Genomic DNA, 18,788 nt, shown 5'->3' on the forward strand with positions numbered 1-18,788 from the left:
ATTGATAATCGTCATCAACAACAAGATGAGGGCGATGAAAATGTTGAAGGTTTAGATGTGATGGTGATGATGGTGGTAAAAGTAATAATAATTTCAAATATGGTTGTGATGGTACTGCTGCTGCTGCTGCTGCTGATGATGATGATGATGATGATGATGATGATGATGTTGTTGTTGTTGATCATAATGAAGATGATGACGATGACGACGAGGATATTGTTGTTGTTGTTGTTGATGATGATGATTATGATTATGATGATGATGAAAAATTGGGAAGGGCTCATTTACAATTGAAATATTTGGAAAATGATGAAATAGAAAACAAGAATTAAAACAACTCTTTTACAAACCTAAATGAATAATTCCACTGCAAGTAAACCTATTCGGTATTATCCTCTTAACTTTACAATGTTGTGAACCAGTCGCGCAAATGTTTGCATTAATGCATTTGAAACGTCAATTTGACAATTTATATTGCGGAACTGCTTTACAAGCTCTCTACAAGTCACACGGCCTTGCTGTAAACTGGTGCGTTACTTCACAAGCCTACACCAGAAAAAAATAGTTTATTCAATTCACATATACTCGTGTCTTTAAAACTATTTGAATAAAAAACTTCAAGAGTATAATATTACTTCAAGCGCCATCATTTATGCCAATTTTTACCTTGATATAAATAAACTTTTGCCATAAAATGAAATCAACGTGTAGGCATTTTGACACAACAGAGAGCAAAATTAGGATACCGGCATACCATCATTTTATGACTTTTAAGGAATTAAAATGTTAAAACTTTGTATAAATGCTGACTGTATATCTCTTTACAAAGTATCATCCGGATACAATATGATTTGATTAAATAAAGCCAATTAGCATACATGTACATGTTATCTCACTAAATTCTTAGTAATAAATATAACTAGTGTGCACGTTTTGCAAAAAGAAAAATAGGTAAAACGAAAAATATATTTAAAAGCACAAAAACATTTACTGCTATAACATGTCGTTTTTGGTTAAAGTAAAACTATTTTAGTCAATTTATTGTTATATTCCCTTTTGGTTCTCAGTATATTTGATTCAAGTCCTTAATACAAGTAAATTCTTAAAAAAAAATCCGTTTGCACCAAGAAAATGTCGCAGGAGTCTTGTCCTTAAGTATAGTATTTAGAATATTATTTAGAATATTATTTTCTCAAAGTCAATTCATAGTTATATTTACTTGACCTTATATTACATGCATGCATTAACATAAATTGTGCCTATGCACTACTTACTTGTGTATCTTTTACACGCGAGCTTCCAATAACACAAATTAAAGTAAAATATTCATATAGAGTAAAGATTACTAAGTATAATGTATTGATATAAAATATTTTGACAGGTAATACGGCTCATTTATTCCTATATTGCTATATAAAGTAACATAATATAGGGTATTTCAAGGCCGTTATGATAAGATCTAGATCATTATTCAATAGCGTCTGCCTTTCACTACATTTTGTTCCATAATTGAGGCGAGTGAATGAGTGCATGCAAAATGACGTCTTCAATCTCTGCAGTGTCTTTCAAGATGGCTGCTGTCGTTGATGAGATGTAGTCGCTTGCACACAATTTTTAAAGTTTTGATGATATAACCAATCCCGTCAAAAAAGCTTAACATTGAATACCTATAAACTCAAGAATTAGATTCAATAAATTGCCAAAGCCAAATTGTGACCTAAAAAATTCCTTAAATTAATTCTTATTGATAGTACTGATGTGTAAACATGAAAACTACAGAAATGTTAAGGCATATTTAAAAATAAAGAAATTGTCATGTATAAATGTAGATCTAGGGCTTCATTTTCAAAAACATATGACAATTTGCAGCAATGGAAAAGAAAACTAGAACCATCAACAAAACAGAAAAAAGATCTAAATTCTTATTTTCTCTATTTGATAACATCAAATTAGTTCTTGAAAGTACTCAAGTGAATAAAATACTAGCCGCTAATCATTGATCTCACAAATTAAGAACACTTCAATATAAACAGCAATGGCACAACATTGTTCATCTTTATTTTGTGTTATAGTTTCTTAACTAAGGTTTCTTAGCTAACTGCAGGATACTAGCTAGTTTGTTATTACTGAATCATACAAAGTATTTGTTTACATTGACAACTGTCCGTTTCTTAGCTGGGGCGACAACCAAGATAGCGGCGATGAGTAAATGCCGTATTCTCGGACGTTAATAAGTGCTTGCTGTTCGCCATTATGCGAATTTAAAATGCTTTGAGATTATTATAGACATCTTCGGAACATTATTACAACGAAAACTGTAATAAAGCAAAATATTTATTCAACGAAGTAAATACTACACAATTATTTCCTTACATAGAAATAGAAATAAATTCAGAATTATGCTCAACCGTCAATATAGAAAAATAATTATAGACATCATATTTATTGTCAAATAATATTCGAGATTACAAATGTACAATGTTAAAAAAATGAAATGATATATATTCAGTGATAACCTATCCTGTATAAAATTATTTAGAATATGGTAAGGGGAATAACATACATATAACTTGTCAATTCGTAATATATATCTATAATATTTGACAATATGTTACTATCAATTATGTATTATTTTCAAAGATGATAGTATTTTATATTTTGCACTTACGTAGCCATTATCTTGAATCGTTCAATTGTAACAGTTATTTTTGTTGATTCGTTCATTGAAAATTACATAATACCACAATGCAACAACACTATTTGCGTAAATATTTTAGGATCCATACTTAACACTTTGTTGAATCATGGCCAAGTATAGTGGTTTGGGTGACACCAGGGATCCTTTGTTTGAGTTCTACCAAGTTTCATATTACGGCATTAGAATTGAGCATGTACAGTGAGCGGTCCTTTTTGTGGTCATACTATATTCTATTTTTCCGTACAATTGAGGAAAAATAATACATTTAAATTATCTAACAAAAACTACATTTTTGTTCTTTTGCACATTTATTACTTTTTTATTAAGCACTCACTGTCATTGTTTTGTAAAACATTAAAATCATTATTATATTAATTTACTGTCAGGCCAAGGACAAGTAAGTTCACCCTTTGTTGATATTATTCATATTTGGAATTAACAGTTCGTTTTCTACTTTTGTAATTGCCCGGACAACAGCAGGTATCAAGTGCTGTGTGGCAGCTGCTGTAAAAAGTTGCCCCGTACTTCACTTCAGTGTTGTTATATTTTTCTGGTCCTTCGGGATCATTGATGCCAGCACTATTAAGTGTTGAGAATTGAGTACCGCTCAAGCCGGTGCTAGGGGGCGTGAGGGATGTTACACTTATTCATTATCCCTCATGTACAGACTCAATCAAACCGAGTCTGCAATTCTCTTGTAATTTTGTTGTGATTAATGCTTCCGAGGGATCACTTTGTTTCCGGATTTCTTTAATTGGTTCCGTACTATAGCCAGTACAAAAGATAGGCTACAAAAATAATAATATAAAGGCACTACATACGTTCTAAACCGCAGTTTAATTGATGCTGGTATGCATCATGTAAGTGCACCATCATTTACTTTAAGACGTTTCCTACAGTAGCGGAAAATTTACAAAAACACAGAAAGAGAATAAAACATTCAAATAAAACATTATTATCCTGACATAATTTGCAAAGTTAAATTCTCTTCTCTATAATGAGCTTGTGTGGTTTACAAACCAAGAGCATAAATGTGCCGACAGGTGTGATGTCTGGACATATTCCAGACTTCATTTTCAATTTGTAACGTTGCATTAAACTCGCAAAGATTAAATGCAGCTCGGGTTTTGCTACAAACTCCCCAAGGCAAGCTCTTGTTCCCGCCGAAAATGGCAGCCAGTTTTTTGGCTTCGGTCCTAGTTTCCCATCCTCACCTAAATATCTTTCCGGAATAAAGCGATCAACGTCACTCCAGGCGCTTGGATCATGGTGTAGCGCCCAATGATTGATGCCTACGTTTGTACCTTTTGGAATTCTATAACCGGCTAAAGAATAATAGATTTATATAAAAATCTAAATAAGAGAGTCCGGATGATGTTTCAATGAAAGAAGGGGTGATTAACAATGATACTTTTTACACTGACGAACATTTACTTTGTCAGTAATTAGTTTGATGTTCATCAAAAACGTTGATATTCTTTCTACTAAGAGAAGCCTTAAACATAATAATAAATTATACTTTTCAAACATTGGCGATAAAAAGATAAAGTTTGGCGATAATTGGAAACAATAATCTTTGCATCTTTATAGATGTTTTGTATTGCAAAATAAAATTGTCACTTAATTAGATCAGACCAAAAAGAATACAAAGACACTTTAACATGTCAGTTTAATTTAGATTTGCCGCTAATACGAAATCATAAGAAGGTCTTAATTTTAACCACATTATGAAAACGCAATAGTCAGACCACTTCGCAAGAAGCTTGGTGAATAAGTCCAGATGGTAGGATGCTTGCTAGTCTCATACTTTCATGTAAAACAGCTTCAGTGTAACTAAGATTAGGACGGTCTGCAACACCTGGTAATCTGTCCCTCCCTACAAGATGTAATAGAATATGTAGTTTAAAATGCATGATACAAACTCCCAATGTAAATGGTGTTTAAACTTTGGAAAGAGATCATCTCGTAGTCTTTACGAATATAATAGTGTTTAATATGGTAATTTATTAACTAACCAACAGCGTTATCTATCTCCTCTTGAACCTTTTCTTGTATAACAGGAAATGCCACCATATGTAACAGGGCATACTGTAGTGTATACCGGGATGTATCTATGCCAGCTAAAATGAAATCATGGATAGTATGATAGCAACATAAAAGAGGCAATACCTCGATAATGGACCTAATTAAAAAAGCTCATTAAATATAAACATGCATGTTTTCAAGCTTCAAAAACTGTAAAATTCTAAAATAAATATTCTTAAATATTCTTAACTATTCTGTAGTTTCAAGCTACAGAATACGTTTCAGGTCAAAATTTGTTACGGTGAAACACCTCGGTTCTGCAATATTCTAAAAGTCTTTTAGTATAATACATAAAAACTATAAAAATGCCTCTAACGCTTGGGCCCGAAGTATGAAACTTTGTATATCCGTTTGAGGTGTATACTGTGAGGGAACAAAGTAAAATATTCAGTGAAACTAATAAAGAATAAAATATTCTATGCATACATATTTGCACAATGAGTATACATGTACTCCTTTCTTATCGTTTGTTTATATTTCTATTTTTTAAGTTTCGTGTGATCTAGGTACCAAAAATATACTTCAATGCTTCTGTACCTCCGTGGAGCTACTTTACTAATAATTATCGAAAATAACTCTTACCGAAGAGCATATCAGCAATCGTTTGGATAAGGTGATCTTCATCAAGTCCGACGAGCGCATCTTTATCCTCCTTATCTTCCGCTTCCATACGAGCGAGAATCAAATGGTCCGCAAAATGTCGGATGTCATCTATTAAATGTATTTTTAATTAAACTATCTCAGAGAGCATTTAAATAATATATAACATTTAACTTAATAGCAGTGTTACATTTTTTTACTTGATCTCTGATTTGAATGTATTTTAACAACTGTCATCAATTTAATATGTGTAGTATTTCATAGAATTCGTCACTAGTTTCCTATGATATCATATGATTCTGGATAAAATAAAGTGTACTGCGTTGATTTAAAAGAGTGAGAATAAACAAAGCCTCTGTATAATTTAATGAAAATGAAAGGAAGAGTTGCTGGTCTTGATTGGTGATTTACAAACAACGTGCAAGTAAGTACTTGATAACTCCAAAAAGGTAATGATAAAAGAAATAAATCAGTGACAAATCAAAAGTGAGTCAATCGAAATAAATATGATTTACAGATGACCTCGAGATTATACGGTAGTGACCTTTTGATTGTTACAATATTTGAAAAGATTTAACAAGCTTTACATTGTCGCAGACGCAATGGTGAGAGAAAATTCAAAACCATTCTTCGAATAGCAATGCTAAAACGGCGTTTTCATAGGCAAAACATTTCTTTATAGTAAGTTAAACTTGAAGAATTTATTTAAGTACCTACACAGTGGTATTTCTGTCCAAATATGCATATCTCATCTGCTTGGAATAGTTATTGTCATACCATACATCTTTTTTTCGAATTTTCACATATACATGATACGCAAATTAATATACATAAAACACGTAGAAGGGAAATTCGCACCGCCCAATTTCTATGAGCTACATATTATTGTCTCTACATTAGCAGACAAATGAAAACTACAGAAATAACTTGTTTTCATATTTAAAATTGTAAAAAAAAATATATGACAATGTTATGCGACCATTTAATGGTTCTTTACAAACCAAGGCTTTTCCTATCGAAATGAATGGAGTGAAATATCGAAAAGAAATGACTGTAAAGCCGAAGTGCACTAACCTTTGTTAAACGTAGATTCTGCTTCCTTGAATTTTCTCCGTATAAAACCTTCAATCAGTTTATGAACGGAAGCCTCAAATTCTTTAAAGGCCTGTGATTTATACACATAAGTTATTGTAGGTACAAAGTCTTCTAAAATTATCGATGATGTCAACCTTTCGTTAATATCGTCTTTAGTTTTTATTACATAGCCAACCTCTTCATCTTTGAAATCGTACCTTTCAGAGAAAATATACATAATTTTGAACACACAAAGAACAAGAGATTTTTTGCTTTCTTGGCACTCCTTTTGACATTCATCAAGTTGAAAATAAACCAAATAGATCATGTTTAATCGCAAACTGTATTTCGATTATTCCGGCGTTCATTTCAAGACGTTCTCATTTCATTATTTTAGGTACTGGATGGCTGCAAAGAAGAAAAAACACTCTTTCGTAAGACTACTTTACAATTATGCACTAAATCTTTGCCTAAACGGGTGGGCGGCACGTAGTTCTAAGTCATTTCGCATATATTTACAAAACTGTCAATTTATACGTACTTTCCGCCAAAGCAAAGACCTGTTAGAATGTTGCACAAAATAAAGTTGATATACTGTTCTGGATCAAACTGGTCCGTAACTTTATCAATTTCAACAAAGACCGTCTTCATAGCGTCAAATATCATGTGTTCTTAGGCGCCTCCTTGCATATATTTCCTATAAATGTAAACACAAACATTTAAGCTCATTCGTCTCACGTAGCAGTGATCATGGCAAGTCTTCTAACCTCATCTAAGAGTCTCAACATTAATTTTTTAAGGGAATACGATATGAAAACGACGTGCAATATTATTGTTTTGTCACAGAAGGTAGTTTAAAGGATTACACATATACATGTAAAGATGAATAGTCACCATTTATTTAATTTTACCTATGAAATATGGTGCTATATCAGTCAAATATATTTCATATTTTTTGAAAATAGGTATGAAATATAAGTATGAAAGTGGGCGGAGTCAAAACTCATATTTATTTTAAGGGACTTCTTTCGCCATTTTGTTTGAAAAATCTGATACATACAAACAACTTTTTTTGTTGAATTTTGTTTTGAAAACTATCTAAAATGATAGAAAATGGTCTAACTAAGAAAATAAATCCGAACACCAACATCTTTAATTCAGTCATTAACGCTGTACAGACGTTTTAAAAGTTGTTTACGTGACGTCACAATCTTGCGCTAAATATCGCGTGCAAAACAAGACGATACTTATATTACTGAGCGCTGTATAATTGCCAGTTGCGTAGCAGGCAAGGGGGTTCATAACCATTTTTCTTTGATAATGAAATTAAATAAAAAGGTTATTTTTTGATTTTCGTGAAATATGGTATATATTTTCACTCAACATGATAAAATGCCTCATATTTTCACTCGCCGTCCCGGCTCGTGAAAATATGTGGCCTTTTATCATGTATCGTGAAAATATATTCCATATTTCACTCAAAAGAAAAAATATCCTCTTAGCATAAACACGATTTTACCTTTATTTCGCTCAGCAACTTCGTTCATCTCTTATAATATTACCTGATAACTGTTAACAACAATTAAAACAATAAGGAATTGTTTTGTAAAAGTAAACGTAGGACATGAGGATTTGATATAAGGATGTCGTACTTGCATCACTCACCGTAAAGCCTTGGTTGCAATTTTTCTGTGTAATTTCCACGTTGGTCCGTAGTTACTAAACCCAATGTTTTTCCCGCCGTAAGTTAAAATATCAACTTGAAAAACAACACAATGGAAAAGGTAATTGAAACAATATCAAAAATATTTTATAGATATAAGGTAAAATACTGTACCCAGTCTGTTTGCCAATCACTCCAGATATAATGAATGTAATTAGAGGTTGAAAATAATGTAATTTAATAGACAGAATACAAACTGGCGGCTCTTAAAGTACAAGAACTACCTATATGGTTAGTGTCTCTATGGTTGAGTGTTAGTTGCTTCGACTAAAACGATTTCTAATCACTTCAAATATCAACAGTAAATTGACCTACGATCGTTAATTACTATTGCCAGTTCGGCTGAAATGTTGCCACAGTAATTATAGGGCACACACAGAATGAATACGACTTTAATCCAGCTTACGAGATGGAGTAAGTACTCTCAAAGCAAAGTCCGTTGACTTTTTGACCAATACCTCCAAAGCGGCATCTATTGAGTTAACAAAGACCACTTGAAAGGTTCCTGCGACGAAAAAGGTTTTATAATAAGAACATATTATATTGTGAATCAGATGTAAACACAAACATAAAACATAACATTATGTGATAACAAAAACTATTTATTTGTTTTTCAGTGGCTTTAACTCATTCTGCATAAATTCATATGGTTTGCTTATTACTTTTATGGAAACCATCTAATTAGTTTTTACATTCTGACACATTATTCAAATCCATCCTGAAGATAACTGTTCTAATGAATTTACACATGTCATTGACAGCGCTTCTAAATACATTGTTTCCAACAGATTTAAAAACTCAACAGGAAAAATTGTTAGGGATCTTTTTACAAAATCTCGCAAAGCAAATATTATAACACTAAAATTATATATACTATTATTGCTGTATGTGACAAGTCATCTTACGTTTATTTGGCTTGAAATTGTTAGATATTAAATTAATAGATGTACATACCTATTTTAACTGTAACGAGAGGCCCATATTTCTTTGACCACTCAAATGCTTGTTCATGCATATCTTTTTGTCGATTTCTAAAATAGAGTTCTATCTAATATGATAAACAAGATCATCAAGGAAAAGCAGCATTGAACAAACGCAACCTGGCATGACCGAGCAACGAGGACCAGTGACCAGGAGTCCAGGAGGACCCCAAACAAAAACAGGACAGGGCACAAGGAAGAGCACGGGAAGGATAATCACTTTAATCATACATAAAAAAAGGAAAAAATAGTAACCGACAAGGTTAAGACAAGTATCTATTCAAATCGTTCCAGTAATTTAACTTTAAGAACATAATTAAACAAGTTTTAAGATTACTTAAAAATCCTCAAAGTCAAACCTAGAGAATATTATTCAAAATATTTGAGAACAAAAAAAAACACCATTGCTTTAAGTTCTGCTTAAATATTTTGTGACTTAGTTTTATTCATTCACGAGAGTTACTTACGCAGCATATTTCCAATGAGCGGCAATGCTGGAGGCCCAGGTGGGTATTTACATTTCCATTTTTGTATCATCCAATTCACAACAAGACCAGTAACTATAGCAGCAAGACATGTTGTCCAGATAGATCCCGGCAACAAGAACTCTTGTATCATGTTCATGGACTATATGCTGCGTTTCTCAATCTGTAAACCAGTCAATAAAAACATGTAGTCAGTCTGTATTGGATCTTTCATGACATGTTTTATTATAACGTATGATATATTATGAATAAGATAGCTTTATGACGCATTAGTTAAACTTAACCCAAGCTTACCCAACTGATGACACTTATCCCGCTTTAAAATTGAAAAAAAAATTAAGGTAGAATTCCTGATTATAACAGGGGTGCGAGGGCCGAGGTTACACTCGACCGATACATTATAATTCAGAAAAAATATGTCCTAAAAGTGTTATAATCAATGATCATCAAGACCAACAGTGTTATTATGAACTTTGGTTCAATCAAGAAAACATCACTGGTCATAAAACAAAGAATAATTGATATCCACATACAACATCAAACAATTCTAGCCGATTACAATCTTATTTATATATAAACATAATTATGATATAGTAAAATACCTACAAGTAATAACAATTAAAAAAATTATATTCTTTGCTAATAATATCCGAACACAAAATTAAAATAAAAATTCTTAAGGATACTCACATAACATATATATATATATTTGATTTCTTTGATAAATGTTTAGAATGCTATCTCTATTATATTTTGATTATGCTTAATGTTATGTAATGTAACATATTAATTATATTTGTTTATATTCCTGTATACTATGCTTCTCGAAAATTTCATGTTTGCAGTATTTTTCTATCATTTGTAATTTGCTATAAGTATGTATTTACTTAATTGCAATAAACGTTTGAATTGAATTATCAATAGACCGCAAGACTAAAAGTGATATAATCAATGATTCTGAATGCAAAAAGAGTTTTATGTACAATTATCTTAAATGCTAAGTGTTATTATCAAAGAATAAATATGTTATAATCAATGATCCACAAGGCTTTTAATGTTATAATCAATAATCCTCAACGTTAAAAGTATTATAATCAATGATCCTTATGTCATTCGCTAAAAGGTTTATAAGCCAAGATCATCAATATCCGAAGGAATATGACAATACTGAAATGAAGTACGGGTCAACTTTTTACAGCTTTCTCGAGCACAAACACATGATCCCGTTATGGCTTTGGTGTTGCCTTTAAGGACTAGGGCATCAGAATTGCAGCCACCGTTTATCCCTGTCTAATAGAAAAAGCAATTAAACGGATGCATCTCTTACAACCAGCAGGTAAGGTGGTTTTGACCCCTGGTGTTACTTTAAGTTTGTAACAACAGAGGTTAGCCAAAATCATCTTTCCTGTTTCGGCGCCGTGTGGCCTAAATTGTGTTGGGCGCAGTAAAACAATAGAGACGAACCAACACCTGCTTTGAAAAAAAGTTAAAGGAACTATGCTTGTGAACAGTAAAAAGAAGTGTTCCAACGTTTGTGTGTTTTAATGTCAGAATATTCTTGTGATACGTTTATATCAATACTTATAAATATTTATAAGGGATATAGTACAAACGGTTATAAAGCAAGGAAGTAGCATTTATAAAAGGTTATATAGAATCTGTCAAATGTTTTGATAACGACGTTAGAACGGTTCTGTATTGAGATCCTACGGATTAAATAGATTTGAAGAATACTTTTATTTGATATTTCCTCCAAACATTTATATGAGCTATATGGACAGTGTACAATAATTAAACGCCTTTTTCATTATCAACAATTAAAACGATATCGATTTTAAAAGTGTACAATATCTTATATTTTCAGCAATGCATGCTCATAAAACTATACGTACAAAATCATTACAAGGTACATATATGTATGTTTTTAGTGCCTGTAGTCAATGTTTACAAATTGTCGCTTCATCAAAAAAGATATTCGGCCGGAGTAAAACTGGTTAACCTTCTAGTTCTTTATTCTTCACGCAAAGTCATATAGAAATGTTAGCATAACTCGCATAACAATGATACATTAATTTCTTGTAGTGTGATTAATCTTAAAAAAGTGAACACTTTAAGATGACGTGTTTCGGTAAGTAAACAACAACACCTACGCAGTTCGTTAGGCAATCATTTTTATAAATCCTTGATTAATATGCAAAAATATGCAATTATTATATAATATATTAGACACTTATTTAGTAAACATATGCTTAAATTGTAGACAACATTTCACAATAACCGTAATATTTTAATCTAATGGAATATGATGACGCAAGAGTTGTGGTCCTATTTCGTTTTAAACAGCCTTCGGCAGTAATATGGCGCATTCTAAAACAAATGGTTCTGGAGACAAAACCATTTGTTCTAGTTATAAAATATGGCTAATAAAGAAAAAATGGAATTCGTTTTCACACTTGCTACATGATCAACATGTTTTTCTAACTTACAGTGTTTGCACAAAATGTCGTTAAAAATCGTCATCACTCTCTGAAATAAACAAAATCATATCTTAAGATTTAACCATTCATGATGCTACATTATTTCATCAATAAACAGTAATGTATTGTTTCATAATTGTAATTGCTGTTTAATATTTTAATGTTAAATGTTATTGTACTTTTTTAATCAAATAAACAAACATATATATACTTAATTTTCTAACTTTACAGTGCGTGCAAATGGTAAAATCTCAAAACTTTCAATAATATATTAAATAGCAATATTTGTTGCTTATTACTACTTGTAATCTTTTAATTTGATTGACTTCCATTGATAAACATGGTAAGTAAACTAATATGGAATCTGGAAACTAAGAATGGAATTCTTTATTTTATGCTTTTCAGTGGATTACTGATTTATCCGTGAAAATTATATTTGATAATTTCACAGTGAAAATTATAAAAATATAATTTCACACTTTTCAATGACGAAACTACTTTTTTAAAATTTTCCCCATGTGGTACCTCAATTTTATTTTTGCTGACTATTCCGACAATGTCAGGCTGCTTAAAGAAAAGCAAAGTTAAAATTGATAAATAAATTAAATTAAGAAAAAGAAGAAAACTTACAGTATGTCACTTCTATTCATTCAAATTACCAATCACCAAATATCGTCTCTTACATTTTTTGTTTCATTTTTACAGTCTGAAAAATACATTCCTTCAACATGCAAAACTGCTCTTGATGACATTTGGGAATATTAAAGTATCCTACGAGCAATAACTGCCGTATGCCTTATGAAAACTTGAAAAGCAATGGCAGCTTTCACTCGAAGAATATGTAAAACAACCCAGCGTTCGTAAGGCTTCCCAAGTTTTCCAATTTCCTATCCACTTTTTTGAATGTTTACACATCTGTCAACACTTATTTATTGTCTGTTACAATCCTCCAATAAGTTTTCTTTCTTTTTAAAAAGGTGTATGACTAACAAATCCAAATGATATCCTCTGAATCAAACACAATTATTTTCCTCCAGTGAGGAATACACAACAATTAAAAAATGGGCGGCCGTTTACATTTAACAAAAGCCAGGTCTAATATAAATTCGCAGTCAGTAACAGAAATATGGATGGATGGTTGGACTTTTTCTGTCCTACTAGAATTGTTTGTTTTTATTATCAAAACAAGCAATCAGACCATATTGTTTTAATAAAATGAATACTATCACTACCTTTTAACATTGATTTGTGGAACTTATTTTTTCAGCCCATGACTTCTTAATTTTTAAAGGAAAAAATTTGATTTTTTGAGGGTTTTAAAGGGGGGGAAAACAAAAATTTTAAATTAACGGGAAAAAATTAAAGGGAAAATTTTGTTTTTAAAACCCGTTTTTTAAGGGAAAAAAATAAAAAAAAAATTTGTTTGTTTGTTGTGTTTAAAATGTAATTTTTTTTTTATCTCGTTTAACTTTTAAAAAAAGTATTCTCCTTTTGGCTAACCCACTCGTAGAATAAATTTTTTTAAAAAAACCCCATCGATGAAAAAAAATTTTTTCTTTCACACAAACAAAAAAATCCCCCTATATCGTTATGTAAATTTAAAAAAATAGGAAAAAAAATGTCTTTGTTTAATTTTGAAATTGGAAAATGTAAAGTAATTTTGAGTACTTACAACATTAACACTTGGATGGCCATAATGACACCGATGCAAAGCTGCTAATGCCAATTTTTACAAGACAAAGTTTTCAAACTAAACAGTTATTTTCGAAAACAAATACCCGCAAATGCTTTGGCTAATGTCAGACTGGTGCTTGACAATGTGTCTTTGCACAAGATGTCTATAGTGCAAGACTTTTCTGTAGCAGAAAAAGTCGTTGTGCTCCTCCATCCTGATCTTGCTCTTGTGACTTCTCTTTGTTACCGAAGCTACAGAATACGTTTCAGGTCAAAAAATTTGTTACGGTGAAACACCTCGGTTCTGCAATATTCTAAAAGTCTTTAAGTATAATACCTAAAAACTATAAAAATGCCTTTAACGCTTGGACCCGAAGTATGAAACTTTTTATATCCCTTTGAGGTGTATACTGTGAGGGAACAAAGTAAAATATTCAGTGAAACTAGTAAAGAATAAAATGGTCTATGCATACATATTTGAACACTGAGTATACTCCTTTCTTATCTTTTGTTAATATTTCTATTTTTTTAAGTTTCATGTGATCTAGGTACCAAAAATATATTTCAATGCTTTTGTACCTCCGTGGAGCTGCTTTACTAATAATTATCGAAAATAAATCTTACCGAAGAATATATCAGCAATCGTTTGGATAAGGTGATCTTCATCAAGTCCGACGAGCGCATCTTATCCTCTTCATCTTCCGCCTCCATGCGAGCGAGAATCAAATGATCCGCAAAATGTCGGATGTCATCTATTAAATATATTTTTAATTAAACTATCTCAGAGAGCATTTAAATAATATATAACATTTAACTTAAAAGCAGTGTTACATTTGTTTATTTGATCTCTGATTTGAATGTATTTTAACAACTGTCATCAATTTAATATGTGTAGTATTTCATAGAATTCGTCTCTAGTTTCCTTTGCAATGAAATGATATACACGTATTCATATGATTCTGGATAAAAAAGTGGACTGCGTTGATTTAAAAGAATGAGAATAAACAAAGCCTCTGTATAATTTAATATAAATGAAGAGTTGCTGGTCTTGATTGGTGATTTACAAACGACGTGCAAGTAAGTACTTGATAACTCGAAAAGGGTAATGATAAAAGAAATAAATCAGAGACAAATCAAAAGTGAGTCAATCGAAATAAATATGATTTGCAGATGACCTCGAATCATACGGTAGTGACCATTTGATTGTTACAATATTTGAAAAGATTTAACAAACTCTACATTGTCAAAGACGCATGGTGAGAGACAATTTCAAACCAATCTTCGAAAAGCGATGCTAAAATGGCGCATTTCATAAGCAAAACGTTTCTTTATAGTAAGTTAAACTTACACTTGAACAATTTATTTAAGTACCTACACAGTGGTAATTCTGTCTAAATATTCGGGAAAAAGCCTGCAGTTCTCATCTATTTGGATTATTCATTGTCTTTCAATACATTTTGTTTTCGAAATTTTCTCATATGATTAATACCAAAATTAGTATACTTAAAACACATAGAAGAACAGTCTCAGAGCCTTATTTCTATGGGCCACCTATTCTTTTCTCTACATGAGCTGACAAAATAAACTACGGAAATAACTCGTTTCCATGTTAATTATTGTAAAACTATAATATATGGCAATGTTATGCGACCACTCAACGGCTCTTTACAAACCAAGATATTCCTATCCAAATTAATGGAGTGGAAACTATATATAAATATGGAAGTTAAACTTACACTTGAACAATTTATTTAAGTACCTACGCAGTGGTATTTCTGTCTAAATATTCGGTAAAAAACCTGCAGTGTCTCATCTATTTGGATTATTCATTGTCTTTCAATACATTTTGTTTTCGAAATTTTCTCATATGATTAATACCAAAATAAGTATACTTAAAACACATAGAAGAACAGTCTCACTGCCTTATTTCTATGGACCACCTATTCTTTTCTCTACATGAGCTGACAAAATAAACTACAGAAATAACTCGTTTCCATGTTAATTATTGTAAAACTATAATATATGACAATGTTATGCGACCACTCAACGGCTCTTTACAAACCAAGATATTCCTATCCAAATTAATGGAGTGGAAACTATATATAAATATGGAAGAAAATTGACTGTAAAGCCGAAATGTACAAACCTTTGTTAAACGTAGATTCTGCTTCCTTGAATTTTTTCCATATGACACCTTCGATCATTTTATGAACGGAAGCCTCCAATTCTTTAAAGGCCTGTGATTTGTACATATAAGTTGTTGCCGGGACAAGGTCTTCCAAAATCATCGATGATGTCAACTTTTCGTTTACATCATCTTTAGTTTTTATTACAAAGCCAACCTCTTCATCTTTGAAATCGTACCTTTCAGAGTTAATATACATAATTGTGAGCACACAAAGAACAGTGGATTTTGTGCTCTCTTGTGACTCCATTTAACATTAATCAACTCCATTTCATATTCACCAAGTTGAAAATAAACCAATAGATTATGTTCAATCGCAGTCGTTCAAAACTGATGTCTTAGACAAACTGATAAAAGTGTAACTGTTATATTTCGATTATTCCGGTGTTCCTTTCAAGACGTTTACATTTCATTATTTTAGGTACTGGATGCAAAATAAAACATTCTGTTCCGTAAGATAACTTAACAACAATGTGTGTTCTTCATAATTACTCTGGCAGTATTTCAGCTGAAGTGGTAAACGAAAATAACGGCCGTTAGTCAATGTTACATTTAATATTAGATGTGATAAGAAAATGAATTTAAGTCGTATACATATATTTCCAAAACAACTTAAACTAATCCTAAGAGTTTTAAAGAGCCGCCGGTTTGTTATTCTGTGTATTAAATAACATTTTCAACCTCAAATCATTTGCATGATATCGCTGTTGGAGTTATGACGGTAGACATTAGCCTTATTTTTAAAAATATTTTTGAAATTGTATTATTACCTTTATCATTGTATTATTCCTCAAGTTGGTGTTTTATCTTACGGCGGGAAAAACATTGCTTTTAGTAACTACGGACCTACGTGTAAATTACACAGACAAATTGCAACTAGGGCTTTACGGTGAGTGATGCAAGTTAATTTGTAGTTCGATTGATGCTGGAAATAATCATTCAGATTTAACAAATGATGACATTCGCATTATCGATTCATTATTAAAACTGAAGGTATTAAGTCCAGAACAACTTGAAAAATTATATAAAAAGTACTTTATATAATGGAACAAAAAATTGTATTAAGTTCTGAATTGGTTCGAAATAATGATAAAAATACCCCAAGTGAGTTCACAGTAAGATTTAGTCGTCCTTTAGTTTTAGATAAAAATAAAAGATATATTGTTGGATTAGATTCAATAAATTCAATGACTTACTCTTGGCATAATATATGTGATGAATATGATAATAAGAGAATTCGCTGTAATAATTGTAAGGAATTGAAAGATATTTTCTTTACAAATGGTTCTTATTCTTACACAGATATCAATAATTACATAAGAGAAACATTAATAAGTTATGATGATTTCGATGGTGTTTCTGCTATAGCACCTATAAGTTTAGAATTTGATTTGAGTAGTTTTAAAATTCTAATTTCACTAATGGATAATTTTTCATTAGATTTTAGACTACCAGAATTTTGTAAACTACTTGGTTTTGAAAAGAAAAGAGTAAATAAAACAGAATGGGGAGCTTTAACACCTAATATAACTAATTCTGTGGATACAATTTATATTCATTGTGATTTGATAGATAATTCACTTGTTGATGGAGAATTTGGTGATGTGATATATGCTTTGAGTACTGCGGATTTAACAAGAGCTTATCCTTTTACAAAAGAACCTATTAGGGTTGGTTATTCTGAAATTAATAGAAATATTATAAATTCGATAAGAATATATATTACAGATGTGTTTGGTAGAAGAATCAATTTTAATTAAGTTGAAACTCGTTTTACATTAATTATAAAAGAAATGTAAATTATATAATGCACAAAAAAGTATATGATGAAAATAGTTGAGTATATTTTTATGTTGATAATTGGACGGGAGAAGGTATCTCTGCAAGGTCTTCGGGTGCAGGAGGTATCTTTGACACTTTATTTTCTTCTGTAGGTAAAAAAGTATTAGACACTGTAGGTAAAACTGCTCTTAAAAGTTGCGCCAAAAAGGTTGGAACTGAAGTCGGAAATTTAGCTGCTGATAAAATAACAGGTGTATTTAAGAAGAAAAAACTACCTCCTAAGGATAAACCAGTTGGCGATAAAATTGTGAAAGAATTAAGAAAGATGGATACTGGAGTTGAGGACATATATTTACAAATAAATGAATTGTTATCTGGAAGGAGATTATTTAAAAAAGATATATAATATATATGTTTCGATCAAAACAATACTGTAAAAGATATGAACAAACACCTATTCAAATAGATACCGCTTTGATAACAATCCTGACCGATAACGCCTCCCAGCAGAAAAATGGATATAGTTTTATTATAAATGATAGATATTATGATTGGTTCAATGGGTATTTTGAGGTAAATTTTAGAATAAATAAACTGGCAGACGAAGCTAATTATAATAATGCTGATCAAATTGCTTTAATAAATAATGCAGCTTCATTAATTGATCAATTAGTTATAAAACAAAATGGAAAGATTGTATATGATTGTAATAACTTAAATAGGGTTGTGAATGTAAGAAATTTATTTGAATTAACAAAAGATTATGCAGAAACAACTGGGACAAATGAATTTATTGCTTTGGATTACACAAATGTAGCTGAATCTAGAGCTAATCAGGCTGGATGTAATAAAAGTTTTGCTGCAAGAAAATTATTAGCTCAAGGAGGTAAGGAAATTAAATGTAAAATCCCTTTAAACAATTTTTCATTTTTTTCGGAGTTTAGAGACAAATATGCTGCCTCCTAGCCAAATTCAAATTACATTACAATTAACAAACGACAATGAATTAATTTTAAAGGCAGCTG

At 31.1% G+C, this 18,788-nt stretch overlaps 2 protein-coding genes and 1 long non-coding RNA gene across 3 annotated transcripts; all 3 read right to left on the reverse strand.

Annotated features, from left to right (window-relative positions):
• Window positions 1-5,345: 5,345 nt before the first annotated feature.
• LOC132725764 (cytochrome P450 1A1-like) lies at window positions 5,346-7,115 on the reverse strand. The gene is made up of 3 exons (XM_060710947.1): window positions 6,999-7,115; window positions 6,458-6,675; window positions 5,346-5,494 (listed from the first exon to the last, which is right to left on the reverse strand). The coding sequence occupies exons 1-3, from the start codon at window positions 7,106-7,108 to the stop codon at window positions 5,346-5,348; spliced, it is 477 nt and encodes a 158-aa protein (XP_060566930.1). The 5' UTR covers window positions 7,109-7,115.
• Window positions 7,116-8,127: 1,012 nt separating this feature from the next.
• Window positions 8,128-9,987, reverse strand: LOC132725767 (uncharacterized). The gene is made up of 3 exons (XR_009625109.1): window positions 9,628-9,987; window positions 9,135-9,211; window positions 8,128-8,685 (listed from the first exon to the last, which is right to left on the reverse strand). It is a non-coding gene; the product is annotated as an uncharacterized LOC132725767 (long non-coding RNA).
• A 4,174-nt stretch (window positions 9,988-14,161) lies between these two features.
• Window positions 14,162-16,266, reverse strand: LOC132725768 (uncharacterized). The gene is made up of 2 exons (XM_060710949.1): window positions 15,943-16,266; window positions 14,162-14,548 (listed from the first exon to the last, which is right to left on the reverse strand). The coding sequence occupies exons 1-2, from the start codon at window positions 16,229-16,231 to the stop codon at window positions 14,394-14,396; spliced, it is 444 nt and encodes a 147-aa protein (XP_060566932.1). The 5' UTR covers window positions 16,232-16,266; the 3' UTR covers window positions 14,162-14,393.
• Window positions 16,267-18,788: the final 2,522 nt, after the last annotated feature.

The sequence above is a fragment of the Ruditapes philippinarum genome, unplaced genomic scaffold, assembly GCF_026571515.1.
Source record: "Ruditapes philippinarum isolate M1 unplaced genomic scaffold, ASM2657151v2 ctg5675_1_1_1_1, whole genome shotgun sequence".
Lineage (NCBI taxonomy): Eukaryota > Metazoa > Mollusca > Bivalvia > Venerida > Veneridae > Ruditapes > Ruditapes philippinarum.